Here is a 15,612-nt window from a genome sequence, read left to right as displayed (position 1 = left end):
GAGAGAAAGGTCTTCCTTTTGCCGTTGGTTCACCCTCCAATGGCCGCCGCGGTAGCACACTGCAGCCGGCGCACCGCGCTGATCCAAACGCAGGAGCCAGGTGCTTCTCCTGGTCTCCTTTGTGGGTGCAGGGCCCAAGCACTTGGGCCATCCTCCACTGCACTCCCTGGCCACAGCAGAGAGCTGGCCTGGAAGAGTGGCAACCAGGACAGGATCGGTGCCCCGACCAGGACTAGAACCCGGTGTGCCGGCGCCGCAAGGCGGAGGATTAGCCTAGTGAGCCATGGCGCCGGCCTTTAAAAAAATTTTTTTAAAGGATTTATTTTTTAGTTGAAAGGCAGAGTTGCAGAGAAAGAGACAGAGGTCTTCCACCTGCTGGTTCATTCCCCACATAGCCACGAGAGCTGGAGCTGGGAATTTCTTCCTGGTCTCCACGTGGGTGCAGGGGCCCAAGCACTTGGGCCATCTGCTGGTGCTTTCCCAGGCGCATTGGCAGGGAGCTGGCTCAGAGGAGGAGCAGCTGGGACTTGCACCAGCGCCCGCAGGGACGCTGACATCATAGGTGGCAGCTTAACCTGCTCAGCCTCTAACTATAATGTTCACTCATCCTCAGACAGAAAACTCTGAGCGAGAAAGAGACGTCTATGAGGAGCTGCTCACCCAAGCTGAGATTCAAGGCAATATAAACAAAGTCAACAGTAAGTGTGTTCCTGAGGTGGGCGCTGGGGCACCACGAAGAGCGTGTTGACCTGGTCTGGGCTTGCGATGCTGTTTGTTTACTTCAGACATTGGTGGGCTTGCTTGGGAACCGTTGCCTATTGCTGTCTTGTGAGTTCTGTGCCTCTGGTTCTGTCCTCAGTGTCCTGGGGCTGCCCCCTAGCCTGCGTCTGCAGTGGCTTCTCCCCAGGTCTGTTTGGCTACAGCTTTTTCCCCTGTGTGTTATACTTTTTTTTTTTTTAATAAAAAGCTTATTTTCCTGTTTTTTTTTTTTTATTTTATTTATTTTTTTTGACAGGCAGAGTGGACAGTGAGAGAGAGAGAGGTCTTCCTTTTCCATTGGTTCACCCTCTAATGGCCGCCGTGGTAGGCGCGCTGCGGCCAGCGCACCGCGCTGATCCAATGGCAGGAGCCAGGTACTTATCCTGGTCTCCCATGGGGTGCAGGGCCCAAGCACTTGGGCCATCCTCCACTGCACTCCCTGGCCACAGCAGAGAGCTGGCCTGGAAGAGGGGCAACCGGGACAGAATCCGGTGCCCCGACCGGGACTAGGAACCCGGTGTGCCGGCGCCGCAAGGCGGAGGATTAGCCTAGTGAGCCGCGGCGCCGGCCACATTTTCCTGTTTTTAAAGTAGCATTATATTTTTTATTTTCTTTTGAAAGAAAAATATAGGCTCTCCAGAAATTCACAAAAAAAATGAATCACTTATCACTCAGAAGCAACTTCTATTGTCATTTGTAAGCAGGAGCCTGGAACTGTGTATTTAAACAGACTGAGGGTTTTAATGTTAATTCTGACATGAGCGTGCTTACCACACTTCTGAGAAGTGAATCTTCCAGATGTGTCATTTTCTTTCTGTCACTCTGCCAACAAATCCACGTGGGCTCCTTTACTGCTTGCCACGTCCTTGGCCCAGTGGGGTTCTTTGTGCAGTATGTCATGCACACAGCTCTCCAGGAATTCCTTTCCCAGCGGTCCCCCATGCCTTCCTGTGCATTTCATGACTCAGGAAGAGTCTGGCTCTGAAGTAGCGTAGACCTGGGCTTGCAGCTCCTGTCCTGTCAACAGCTGTGTGACACTGAGCCCCTGCGTCAGGGCTGGGGGTGGACGGTAGGTGATGATGTATGTGAGTCGCCTGTGTTTGGTAAGTATCAGCCAGTACTCAGTAGGGTCGCTCTGTTAATCATGCTGTGTCCCCCCTGAAAGGCCTGCCTGCCTCGTCTCTTACCTGTTCCAAACCACCCCTCATTCAAGGTCAGCCCAGTTCTCACCGTGGTGCCTACCTCAGTCCACAACGCTGGCCTTGTCTTTACGCTGTACTACAGTGTTTACAGGCAAAATCATTCAGTTCTGGACTTAATTGTGTATTGCTTTTCTAATGTCTTTATAAACTCCTAAAGAAGTGGTTTATTTCTTTTGAAATCCTCACAATTCCTGGCATAGGGTTAGACTCACCCAAAGAACCAAAAGGTTTAATTTGAACCACTGAGGCCAGGCTTCATCGTTTTGCTCAAGATAATGGTAACGGAAATCAGTGTTCTTGTTATTCACTTGGAGGTCCTGATCTCTCAGTGGCTGACGACTGGAGAGAGTTATAAGATTTCACCAGCTCCATGTGGCGCAGAATTCCACATCCTGACCCGGAGTCTGTGTGTTGTTACCTCCGGCCCACTTAGGACGGCGACTGTTTGAACAGTGCAGTGCTTCCGTTCAAGCTGGGTGACCCCTTGTGCCGGGCCGGCGTGCGGCCTTGAGCCTGCAGGCGTCCACCGACGTCCCCGTGCTTTGTTGTCCAGCGTGGGCCCTGTGCAGAGCACATCCAACGCTGTTCTAATAAGGGACTTTTTTTTTTCTGTTGTATTATTTGGGATTTCATAACCTTTATAGCTTTACCTTGCCGTGAGAGTCAGTTATAAACGTACAAGGAAATAGCCGTATGCGTGTGTTCTTAACGTGCTCTCTTGTGGTTCTCATGTCGTCAGAGAAGCAATGCCCACTCCCTCAAACACCTTCAGTGTCGTGGGGAAGGTAGCTAAGCAAGTGAATCATTTCAGAGCATCCTGGCTAGAACGAGGTACCACGTGTGTGAGGGGCAGTCATGGATGGAAGGAATAGAGGGTGGTTCCTGCTGGGGGTGTCGGGAGGTTTTCCGCGTATACGAGTCTTCACTGGGATTCTTGGGATGGAGAAGAGGGTGAGGATAAGGCGGAACTCCCCGCAAAGGGGCGGTCTTTTCCTAATGGTGAGAAAGTGTGAGGCAAGGGAAAGTTGTGTGCTAGAAAGATACAGGGGCTTTCTTATTTTAAATGTAATTCTTGATAAAATTCTTTGCTGAGGGCATGAGAACCAGCAACAGGCAATAACACTGCCCCCGAAGAAAGCTACTCTCCAAAGAGTTAAAAATGGAAAAAGGTTTTATTTATTTTTTGTTAAGTAGAGTTCGATAACGTTTTAGTGGGAGAAAGCATTTGAATAATGTTCTATCCATGTTTACAATGTAAGTCTTAGTAAATGTTCGTTTTCCTGTTTGCACATTATTTAATTAGCACGTTTTTGCTTCCAGGAAACCCACACTTGACTGGTTCTTTTAGAGACACAGCCTGAGACTGTGCAGGGCCTACCCGGGGGCAGTCTGGTTGTTGCCCACACTGATTTTGTTTTCTGTCCCCACCACCTGGAAGGCTCCCTGAGGAAGGGGACAGCAGCGTTTTGTTCACTGCCCTAGTTGCTGGGCGGAGCAGGTCCTCAGTGCATGTGGCCGAAGGGGGGGGGGGTGACTGCATCTGTGCTGTAGGAGGCCGCCCTGCACCCCACCCCCGGCACAGGGAGCGGGCAGGTCCCAGGCATTTGGGAGAGGCGATGTCTGAGGAGCCCGCAGAGAGATGACAAGTCCAAAGCAGTTCCTAAGCCTCTGCCTCTGTCTCCTCGGTTTTATTTACTAGTTCTACAAGTGCTCGTCCCCCCCACCCCGCACCTACCTCCTATTTTGCATTAATTTGCGCCTTTATTGTCCTTGAGCTGCATTGTTTTTCTTCCTCACAGCTTATATTAATTTTCCTTTTTACTAATGGAAATGTTTAAAACTAGAAAATGCTGCCCTAGATATTTTGATTTTTTTTTAAGTTTTATTTATTTTTTCTTCTTTGGTAATAAAATCATCCTGGATTGGATTTTCTTTTTATAAAATAAGGAACCTGAAAATAATAAAGTAATTATGATTTCTGCAGTAGCTATCATTTCTGAACTCAGAATTTACTTTATTCTGACTTTCAACCTAACAACGTTTATTATTTTACAATCAACAAATCAGGTATATGATTTCAACTTTATAATCACACTATGGGGAAGATATCTATCATTTTCAGATGAAGGGACATCTGGGTTTTCAGTGTCAGGTGTTATATTGAAGAGGTTCCATGACTAGAAGGAGAGAATATTTGAGAGAGACAGACTGTGCCTTCCAGCCTGCACAGGTGGGGCCACTCTGGACAGAGTGTGTCCGCGAGAGTCAGGGGACTGACTGGGTTCCAGGTGGTGCTGTGTAGGAGACGGTTGAAGAACGATGGCTGGTACTGAGCAGCGTGCTGGCCCTGGAGGGGCTTAGATCCATGCGGTGTGAACTCTGGGGTGGGAGAGTTAGAAAGCTTTTTTTTTTTTTTTTTTTTTTTAAACAGAGCTGTCCAAGGATGTAGTAAGTTGGCATCTTCTCTTGTCTAGCAGTAAACATAATCTGGACAGCCTCTCAAAGGCATTTTGGAGGAAACTTTAGGCATCATCTTGGTCTGGATGGTGGCCTTTGACTCACTGCCCGTGCTGACGCCCGCTCCCCACATCCGGAAGCTGTTCAGCTGGGCTGCGGGGGGGTGGGGGGGGGCAGGAGTCTGTATGAAGTCTGATGCCCACCCTGGCGGGGTCCCTGGACTCCGTGCTTGGAAGTGTCCTCCATCCCCATAGCCTTGCTCCTGAGACTCAGAAGGAAGGCTGGGTTACGTGTCCCGAATCTGGAGCTGGACTGGGGAGACAAAGGCCCGCGGGGCTGTCGTCTTAGAGGTTTTGCTAAGCTGCTACCCTTTGTCCTCCTCAGCATTTTCTGCGCTAGCAAATGTCGACCTGGCTCTGGAGGAGGAGAACGCGCTGGCCCTGCTCAGGGCTCTGCAGTCGCCAGCCCTGGGTCTGCGGGGCCTGCAGCAGCAGAACAGCGACTGGTACTTCAAGCAGCTCCTGGGCGATAGGCAGCAGAAGAGACAGGTGAGCACGCGCGGGGCCACCTGCGAGACTCGCTGCCTCCACCTGGGTCCCCTACTGTCGTCCTTTTGTTTGCCCTTTTCTCCTGAACATTGTAGTTGTTTTTTTTTCCTCCTTCCTCAGTGACCTCAGGTAAAATACATATCGTCTTTTGTGCCTTTGCTTTTAGAGGCGAGGGTCTTCTTTTAAGATAAACAGAACCCACCTCCCCAATCTAACCACCCCTTCCCACCCGCTCCCCAACTAAACGCCACTGGGGACAGAAAACCCGAGGCTTTTTTACATTCTTGCTTCAGGAATTTCCACTTTAAAAAAACCCCACACCTCGTTAGTTTCCTCTGCCGGCACTGGGAAAGTACTTGCTGTGCACAAGGGTAGATTGTGTGCGATTATACTTTGTGGTTGTGCGGGGAACAAACATAAAGGACTGGCGTTTTGTCTAAATGAGGGCAAGTGTACATTTTACAGATTCCTAGCGTCTGTTGGAGTAAGGAGCATTAATATACAAAGGATTTTGTAATCATTTTTCTCTCCAAACATCTTGATGCTTTTCACAAAGTGTTTTGAAGACGCAATGGTGTCTGGGAAGCCATCAACCCTTGATTTCTCAAGGGCTGCCACCTTGGCTGCCTGACGCTATGGCCCCTGTCCCCAGCGCTGTCCCCAGCAGTTGCTGTTGAGATATGAGAACTCTGTGGTCTGGCGGCACGGGCATGAGAGGTCCTTGCATAAATGTTCTTGCTTTTCTCAGAGTGGTCAGGCTGATCCCCTGCAGAAGGAGGAGCTGCAGTCCGGAGTGGATGCCGCAAACAGCGCTGCGCAGCAGTACCAGAGACGTAAGAGGCCTTTGCGCTGGACGCCCCTGCAAGTACTCAGGAGGGGGGCATTGTGTGTTATGTCAGGGAAGCGTCCGAGGCTAGCTTCCGTCACCTCCCAGCCCGCCCACTAGCCATAGTCCACTTCTGGGCCCTGTTGGTGGCAGTAGGATTCCTCCAGTTGGCGAAGCAGGACTGGAGTCAGCGCAGCTTCACTTTGGCCAGCAGGACTGCCTGGAGGCAGGGGCCCTTGGTGACAGCAGGGAGAAGAATGCGGTGCTGCAGGGAGAAGGAAGCTGGAGCGGAGGCCCAGGTGGTAGAAGATGCGTTTAAGGAACAGACTGGAGTACAATTTCTGTAGACGTTTTGGGGCGAGTTGTGAAAAATAAAGAATTTGGAAAGATTGTGGGAAGCTTTGAGTGGCAGCTTAAGAAGCAGGTGTTTTCTTTGCCAGGCTGCAGGGGAAGTTAGAGAACTGTGGGGGCAAATGCCATGAATGGAGTGGAGAGAAAAGTGTGAGTGAGGGCAGCAGCCAGGAGGCTGCCTTTTAAAAACAGGTTTACTGAGGTTGATCCACCCTTCACGCACAAGCTGCTGCTCTGGGAAAGAAGGTCCCGCTGCAGACTCCTTGGCCGGTGGTTTACCCACAGAACCCGCCCTTCTTCCGTGAATGCTGGCCTCTCCTCCCTGCCAGGGCTCTCAGCCGCCTGCATGTCCGTGTCTGACCTCCTGTTTCCCCCCAGGACTGGCTGCAGTGGCCGCCATCAATGCTGCAATCCAGAAGGGGGTTGCTGAGAAGACTGTCCTGGAGCTGATGAACCCCGAAGCCCAGCTGCCCCAGGTGTACCCCTTTGCTGCCGACCTTTATCAGAAGGAACTGGTCACCCTGCAGCAGCAGAGTCCAGAGGTAAGCGAACCGAGCCCACCTGTTTGTGAGAGAATGAGCTGCAGGTGAACGCAGTCCGCACTTCGTGGTGTTGTTGGGTAGCCTGTGTTCCAGACACAGTCGTCTTTGGTTCTTTATTAAACGTCCACTCCCTTGGTGTGTGAGAATGCCTTTGCTCACTGCCCGTCTCCCTTCCTGTGCAGCATAGCCTCACTCACCCTGAGCTCGCTGTGGCTGTGGAGATGCTGTCCTCCGTGGCCCTCATCAACAGGGCGCTGGAGTCGGGGGACATGAACACCGTGTGGAAGCAGCTGAGCAGTTCTGTTACCGGTCTCACCAACATCGAGGAAGAGAACTGCCAGAGGTGAGGGCCCAGAGTGAACGAGTCCATTGTGTAGCCCTGGCCCTGTCTTTCGTGTGTCAACACTGTTTTCTTTACGGCTTTAGAGCGGGCATCCTGTATTCATTCTACTTTGATTCGTTTTATGCTAAAGGAGGTGGCAGCACATGAGAGATGTCATGGCATTCAGCTCTTACATATACAAGAATCTTACTTAACTTTGTTCTGGAGCCAAAATAGCACTGCCTCACAGATGAATACTGCTTCCCCATCATCGGTAGTTCTAGTCCATTTTCAGTCTTCAGTTGTTCCAAAACTATCCTTTAGGGCCGCTTTGTTCAAATCAGGACCGAGCACAGGACCATGTGTTGCACCTGTCTGTTGTGTCCCTTAAGTATCTTCTAATGTAGAATTGTCCCTTCATGGCACTGACTTGTTAAAAGAGATGGGCCAGTTGTCAAACAAAATGACCCATCTGTGGGTAGTTCTGGTCACTTTCTGGTTTATTCCTGGAAATCAGAGATTAGATTTGAAGGCTTTTCATGATTCAGCTCAACATTTGTGGTGATGTGCATTTCACATCGCCTCGTATCAAAAAGCACATAACGTCTGCTTTTCAGACCATCACAGTGGGTTCCGAAGGTGATCCCTGGATTAGGGAGATAGCTTATAGCTCCATGATTTCCCTCATCACCAGAACATCGTCTCTCTGTGCATCAAAACGTCTAGTTTCCTATTATCCATTCACCTAATATTTTAACCCCAATTGGTACTCTTTGCCTCAGTCAGTATTTTCCAGAAGACTTGCTTCTACGCTTGTTAGTTCATGTATGGCCTTACTTTCTTGAGTTTAGAGGAATTAGTTGAGCTGTTGCCCTGCCCCTGAGTTGGTCTTACTTGGAATAGGAAGTATGTAGCAGGCTGTTGAATTAGTGGTTTCCTTGCATTTTCACACTTTAAGGTACCTCCCCAGTTCAGAGCTAGCCACTGGAACACATCAAGGGGTTGGGGCGCCCTGGCAGTCTCTGTGCATCCATATTCGTCTCTGCCAGAAGATCTTATTTTTCATGGTGTCCTTCATTGTCTTTTTGTTGGGGCCTGGGGTAGGTACCTCGATGAGCTGATGAAGCTGAAAGCTCAGGCACATGCAGAGAACAATGAATTTATCACGTGGAATGACATCCAGGCGTGTGTGGACCATGTGAACCTGGTGGTACAGGAGGAACATGAGAGTGAGTAATGCTCCTGCCTTCCCTCCCCAGTAATGTCACCATTCAAGATGGTGTGGTTCTGTGCATTGACTGTAAATACTGGTCCTAGAGAGGCGTTTGGGTGAGAGATTAAAAAATGTCTGTACAACTCAGAAAGCTAAGATTTGGTATTGTTTTCAAAATATCAGGCAATTGGAGTGGGCGTTTGACTTAGTGGTTAAGAAGTTGGTTAGGACACCTGCATCCCACACTGGGTTGCCTGGGTTTGATTCCTGGCTCCTGACTCCAGCATCCTGTTAATGCAGACCCTGGGAGGCAGCAGTGATGGCTCAAGTAATTGGCTTGGTATCACCCAGTGGGAGACTTGGTTTGTGTTCCCAGCTCCTGGTTTTGGCCCAGCCTATCCCTAGGCATTGGGGGCGTTTGGGGAGTGAACCAGTGAATGGGAGTGCTCGCTCGCTCTCAATTACATTACAAAAAAATCAGACACCACCAGATAATAAATAATTAGGTATGGATTTAATAAGAATTGTTTTTTAGCGGTGAGTTGAATATGTTTTTTTTTTAAAGTACGGTTATGGCCGGCGCCGTGGCTTAACAGGCTAATCCTCCACCTTGCGGCGCCGGCACACCGGGTTCTAGTCCTGGTTGGGGCGCCAGATTCTATCCCGGTTGCCCCTCTTCCAGGCCAGCTCTCTGCTGTGGCCCGGGAAGGCAGTGGAGGATGGCCCAAGTGCTTGGGCCCTGCACCCGCATAGGAGACCAGGAGAAGCACCTGGCTCCTGGCTTCGGATCAGCGCGATGCGCCAGCCGCAGCGGCCATTGGAGGGTGAACCAACGGCAAAAAGGAAGACCTTTCTCTCTCTCTCTCTCACTATCCACTCTGCCTATCAAAAAAATAAAAAAATAAAAAATTCTAAAAAAAAAAAAAAAGTACGGTTATTATTTTTAGATTTCTTTCTGTCTGTCTTCAAAAGGCAGAGCAACAGAAAGAGAAGGAGGAAAAGATACTGGGTGTCCTCTGGTTCACTCCCCAGATGGCCACTGCAGCCAGAGGGGTCCTGTTCTCCCACACGGGCACGGGCTGTCCTCCGCTGCTTTCCCAGGCGCATTAGCGGGAAGCTGACTCAGAAGCTCTCTGATATGGGTGCCAGCATCACAAGCAGTGGCTTAACCCACTGCACCACAACACTGGTCCCAGGTACTTCTTGGAATTGGGCCAAATTACACAGGTTGAGGGCTTCTCTTATTTCAGACCCTAGCTGCAGGCTCTGGGGTTCCCAGGTCACTGTACTTCAGAATAGCTGGCTACAGATGTGGGGGGTTCCCTCTCCTCCCCTGGTTCAATGCTAGTATGGCTCATGGAACTCAGAAAGTGCGAAGCTTATGATTGCAGTTTTGTTAGAAAGGGCCCAGCAAGACAAGACGCCTGTAGGACAGTGTCTGGAAAGGTCCCTAGCAGGCAGCTCCTGTGCCCTCAGAGGTCAGCTTCCTTTCACGCTGGTGTGTCACCAACCAGGGAAGCGCACCTGAGCTTTGGGTACTCAGGAGTTTCCATTTGGCTTCATTACATTGGCATGATTGAATTATTGGCGTGTGGTTGCCAGTCTGCTCCCCACCCGGAGATGGGGAGGCCACGCTGGGATCATGTGACTGTAGGCCCCGGTCTTTACAACCACCGAGCTGATCTTTCCTGCTTGGCCACATCCTGAAACTTTCTAGAGGCCAGCCAGGAGTCACTGGGTAGCATGTACAGTGGCGGCAGAGGGGCTGTGAAGAGTAGACACACCCATCACCTGGGGATAATCCAAAGGTTTCAGAGGCTCCTCCCAGGCTCCCGGGACAAAGAGCAGCCACATTTTTTACTAAACAATGGATTCCTTACACAGTAGCACAGCTGCCTGAGATACCTGAGATGGGGAAGCTTCTAATTTTAAGTTGTCGTTCCTGTGAGACACATTCACAAAACTTAGAGGGAAGAGCCTGGACGTGGCCAGGAGCCCTGGGCCTCTGCCTTCCTTCTGCCACTTGTTTGTTGTGTGATCTTGGAGAAGAGGACCCTAAGCCCCATCTTTCCTTCCATTAAAATGTTGAACTAGGTGACTTTTTTTTTTTTTTAAGAGATTTATTTATTTGAAAGAGTTACAGAGAGAGAAAGAGAAGTCTTCCATCTGCTGGTTAACTCCCCAAATGGCTGTAGGAGCCAGAGCTGGACCGATCTGGATCCAGGAGCTTCTTTCGAGTCTCCCACATGAGTGCAAGGGCCCAAGGACTTGGATCATGTTTTGCTGCTCTTCCCCGGTGCATTAGTAGGGTGCTGGATTGGAAGTGGAGCAACTGGGACTCGAACTGGTGCCCATATGGGATGCTGGCCCTGCAGGCTGGGACTTTAATCCACTGCACCACAGCACTGGCCCCAAACTAGGTGACTTTTTAAGATCCCTTGAACTCTTGACTTTTTGCAGATCAAAAATTATTTGCTTACACATTTGAGATCTATACTATAAAGTTCATTTTTATTAATTCTTTAAGGTTTTATTTTTTTGAAAGGTAGAGTTACATAGAGAGTGGGAGAGACATGGAGAGAAAGATCTTCCATCTGCTGGTTCACTCCTCAAATGACAACGGTTGGGGCTGGGCCAGGCTGAGGCCTGGTACTCCATCCAGGTCTCATGTGGGTGGCAGGGGCCCAAGCCCTTGGGGCATCTTCCTGTGTTTCCCCAAGTGCATTAACAGGGAGCTGGATTGGAAACAGAGCAGCCAGGACTTGAACCAATGCTCAAACAGATGCCAGCATCATAGGCGGGCAGCTTAACCTGTGCTACAGCACAGGCTCCTAATGCTTGTTTCATCAAAATCCTCTCCATTTTTAAGTTTGAGCAATTAGAAATGAAACAAAAGGACTTGAGCTTTCAATGAAAATAGGAATGCAAGGGAGTTTGGGTGAAATAAACAGCAAAAAACAATGCTGTTTAATAGATGACAAATTGTAGTTTGAGTAATGTTTACATTCAGGGGGATTCAGTAACATGTTTCAAGATCAATATTTATGTAATTCTTAATTAAAAATATAACTTTTCAGGCAGGCATTTGACAGAGCAGTTAAGATGCCTGTATTCCATATTGGAGTTACTAGGTTTGAGCCCTGGCTCTGGCTCCTGATCCCAGTTTCTTGCTAATGTGCACCCTAGGGGACCACAGGTGATGGTTTATGTGGTTGGGTCCCTACCACCCATGAAGGAGACCAGAGTTGGGTTCCCTGCTCTGGCTTGGCCCAGCCTTGGTTGTTGTAGGCATTTGAGGAGTGAACCAGCCAATGGGAGCTCTCTGTCTCTGTCTCGGTCTCTCTGTCTCTCAAATTGAAGGACAAAGCAGGAAAACGGTATGTCTTTCTACTTAGGGATTTTAGCCATTGGTTTGATTAATGAAGCTCTGGACGAAGGAGATGCCCAGAAGACTCTGCAGGCCCTGCAGATTCCTGCTGCAAAACTGGAGGGGGTGCTCGCAGAGGTGGCCCAGCACTACCAGGACATGCTGATCAGAGCAAAGAGGGAGAAAGCCCAGGTGAGTGGCATTGCCATGCTTCTCTGTTCAGAGCACTTCTCCCCCTCCTCCAACAGAGCTGGGGGGGTGGGGATATGTCTTTGGGTGCACCTAATCAGTGCTGCCTGGGCACCCTGAGATTCCGGGCACAGAGAGACACAGACACGGGAGACAGGGACTCTGCCTCCCAGGAGCACCTGCTGTTTTACACATTTGGATTTTTTTTTCTTTCTTCCTCCCTCCCTCCCTTCCTCCCTGTTGTACAGCTGGCCCTTTAAGTAAATTCCTTATTGAATTACAGGGTCCAGAAAAATGCAGTTATATATAAGTATGCAGTTGCATGATTTTTCAAAAGTGAATATCCCTGTGCAATTGTATGTGGATTATATGAAGTGTTACACCTCAGACGCCTCCCTCGTGCCTCTTGCATCCGTATGCCCCTGCTATTTGGTAGTAACCACTGCTGTGATTGCTAACCTCACAGTTCATTTTTGCCCATCTTTGAACTGTACTTAAGTGGGATCCTGCGCCATGTGCGCATCTGTCCGTGTGTGTTGTGTGTGTCCATTACGTCAGTGATTTCGTCTGTGTGGTTGTGTGTAGCAGGAGTTGTTCATTCTCATTGTTGTGTACTATTCCATTGTGTGGTCATGTAGTCCATCATTGCTGAAGTTTGGTTATTTCTTACTTTCTGGAGATATGAATATTGTAGCATGTCTTTTGTTAGATTTAAGAGTGAAGATAGATCATAGGAAATACATACTTGTTAAACTTCAGTAGATAGTGTCATAAATGTTTTACAAATTTATTTATTTTAAAGGCAGAGAGAGAAAGAGATGAATGCCCACAGCAGCCGGGGCTGGGTTAGGCTGAAGTCTGGTGCCTGGCATTCAGTCCTACAAGGGTGTCAGAGACCGAATACTTGAGCTACTGCCTCCCAGGGTGCGTATTTGCAGGAAGCTAGAATTGGAACGCAGCTGGGACTCAAACCCAGGCACTGTGCTATGGATGCCCACATCCCTAGAGGCATCTTAACCATTGTGTGAAATGCCTACCCCAGATAATATCATAAAGATTTTGGGGGCTGGCCTTGTGGCATAGTGAGTGAGGCTGCCGCCTGCAGTGCTGGTATCCCATATGGGTGCCGGTTCGAGTCCCAGCTACTCCATTTCCAGTCCAGCTCTCTGCTATGGCCTAGGAAAGCAGTAGAAGATGGCCCAAGTCAGAGTGAGACCCAGAAGAAGCTTGTGGCTCCTGGCTTCAGATTGGCCCAGCTCTGGCTGTTTTAGCCATTGGGGAAGGAACCAGCAGATGGAAGATCTCTCTCTCTGCCTCTACCTCCCTGTAACTCTGCCTTTCAGATAATAATAAATAAAGATTTAATAATAATAATAAATATTTAGTAATAATAAATAAAGATTTATTATTTGAAAGGCAGAGTTACACAGAGAGAGGAGAGGCAGAGAGAGAGATTTTGTTTTGTTGAGATATAATTCACATACCATGTACTTCACCATTTTAAAGTGTATCATCAGTCAATGATTTTTAGTATGATTCATAAAATTTTGCAACCATCAACATGATCAATTTTAGAACACTTTCATCGCCCCAAAAAAGAAACCCTGTCCTTTGTTTTTCCTCCCTCTTCCTTCAGAATCCCACAGTCCTAGGCAGCTGTCAGCCAGCTGCTGTCCAAGTATTTATTCTGAATATTTCATATAAACGAAGTCCTGCACTACATGGTCCTTTGTGACTGGCTTCGTTCATCCAGCGTGGTTTGTCCAAGCCGTAGCAGTCGCCCGTAGTTTCTTTCTTTCTGTTGCTGAATGAAACTCATTAAATGGCCATACTACAGTCTCCATCCACGGTTGATAGTTGTAGGGGTGACTTCCATTTTATGACTATTAGGAATAATGCTACTGTAAAAGTTTTTCAGAGTAATTGTAACACAAACCTGTATTTTAAAAGTTCATTTGTCTCGCTGCCTAGCTAATTTGTTGAGGAAACTGATGAGATTTATAACTCTTTTAATGCTGTTGCTGTCTAGGAAGTTATCTTATATGTTGCAGACCCTCATATATTAATTGTGATTAAAACAGAATTATAACTGTTTTACTAAATTATGATTGATCTCCTTTTGAAGTTTTTCCTAACTAATAACAATAGATAGGGAGACCCATAACTGTCTTGTCTTAGAAAATTCCTAAAGTGAAGTTCTTGGAGCAAGTAGAAGAGCTAAAAGTAAAACTTAATTTAGAGAGTCAGTTCATTTCTGGAAAGCCAGCTGGATGAAAAGAGACCCAGGTTTAGTATATTGGAGGTTTATGTGCACTGACACAACATGCAGGCTCTATGAATTTAGCTTGGGGGCGGGGGAATTGTGGATAATGCTGTAATGTTGACGGATCTCCTTTGATTCCATTGCCATGAGAGGAGTTGACATTACTGTGTCCTAGTCATATGGACGCAGTGTCTCATAGCACCGGCTTTCATTTAAGAGGCGTATTATCATACAGAATGTCACTTGATCCTGTGCAGAAGGTTGACTCACAGCAGCTTCACAGCCAGGGATTCGCGACAAAGAGATCAGCTGATTTCACTTACTTAGGTTGGAAGCTGGAAATGGGGGTCTCAGTCTCTGATTCATTTTCTTGGCTGGTGATGAGAAGACATTATTTTAAAAAATACAGATTCCTAAGCTTTAATTCCGATTCTGCTCATTCGGAGCCTCTAGGGTGGCGCCTGGCTGTAATGGCTCTCTGTGGGCCAGAGGACCTGCCAGCATGGTCCCAGCGGAGCCTCACGTCTGGCTGTCAGTGGGGTGGGCTGGGGAGAATTAGCTGCACTGGGGTCTGTGTCTAAAAGGAAAGTAACTTTGAGGATGTAGTTCATGTAGCTGTCACTCATGCTGCCAGGCGGTCTGCTCCCTTTGTGGGGGTCATGGGAGTTAAACTTTTAGAGGATGTGACTAGAGTTTGAAGCATTTCCTTTTGGTGTGGAATAACTTTTCAGTGTTCATCAAAAGCAGAGGATGGGGAAGTTAAAGGAAAGTTTGCTTAACACTGCCAGGTCCATCTGAGTGTTGATGGAATTGCCTCTTTTTTTTTTTTTTTTTTAAAGGACTCTGCTTAACTTCTCAGTTCCAATGACCATCTTGGGAGTGGCTTTAAAAATAATTGTCACTGAGTTTCAAATTTAGCAAGCAAAAGATCCTAATTTAAATTTGATCTGTAGTTTTCTTTTATTTATTTATTTATTTATTCGAAAGTCAGAGTTACACAGAGAGAGGAGAGGCAGAGAGAGAGAGAGAGAGGTATTCCATCCAGTGGTTCACTCCCCAGATGGCCACAACGGCCAGATCTGCGCCGATCCGAAGCCAGGAGCCGGGAGCTTCCTTCAGGTCTTCCACACCAGCCCAGGGTCCCAAGGACTTGGGCCATCTTGTACTGTTATCCCAGGCCACAGCAGAGAGCTGGATTGGAAGAGGAGCAGCCAGGACTCGAACCGGTGCTCATATGAGATGCTGGTGCTTCAGGCCAGGGCGTTAATCTGCTGAGCCACAGCACCGACCCCAGAAATAACATTTCTTTACTGATACTCTCTACTTGGTCTGATGTTCTCATATTTTGCTTTAGTTCTGTAGACATGGTTTCCTTTAGTTCTTTGAACAGAATTAAAGAGCTAATTTACATCCTTGTCAGTCCAAGCTTGGGGTTCCTCAGTGTTGATTTCTGTTGTCTGTTCTTTTTTATGTGTGTGTGTGGGAGGCGCTTTCTGGTTTGTTTTTGCATGTCTTGAAAAAAATTTTTAGGTATAATTTCCACTTTATTATTATTATTATTATTATTATTATT

At 48.0% G+C, this 15,612-nt stretch overlaps 1 protein-coding gene across 1 annotated transcript in view; it reads left to right on the top strand.

Annotated features, from left to right (window-relative positions):
• Positions 1 to 15,612, top strand: part of IQGAP1 (IQ motif containing GTPase activating protein 1) — a 108,454-nt gene that overhangs the window by 50,864 nt on the left and 41,978 nt on the right. The window contains exons 9-15 of the mRNA XM_062206288.1: positions 614 to 698; positions 4,803 to 4,966; positions 5,715 to 5,799; positions 6,522 to 6,685; positions 6,868 to 7,028; positions 8,112 to 8,236; positions 11,616 to 11,779. Coding sequence (XP_062062272.1) covers positions 614 to 698; positions 4,803 to 4,966; positions 5,715 to 5,799; positions 6,522 to 6,685; positions 6,868 to 7,028; positions 8,112 to 8,236; positions 11,616 to 11,779 — 948 coding nt within the window. The remainder of the gene's footprint in view (positions 1 to 613; positions 699 to 4,802; positions 4,967 to 5,714; positions 5,800 to 6,521; positions 6,686 to 6,867; positions 7,029 to 8,111; positions 8,237 to 11,615; positions 11,780 to 15,612) is intronic.

This window comes from Lepus europaeus, chromosome 11 (assembly GCF_033115175.1).
Source record: "Lepus europaeus isolate LE1 chromosome 11, mLepTim1.pri, whole genome shotgun sequence".
Taxonomy (NCBI): Eukaryota; Metazoa; Chordata; class Mammalia; order Lagomorpha; family Leporidae; genus Lepus; species Lepus europaeus.
This window is presented reverse-complemented; position numbering and strand designations above follow the sequence as displayed.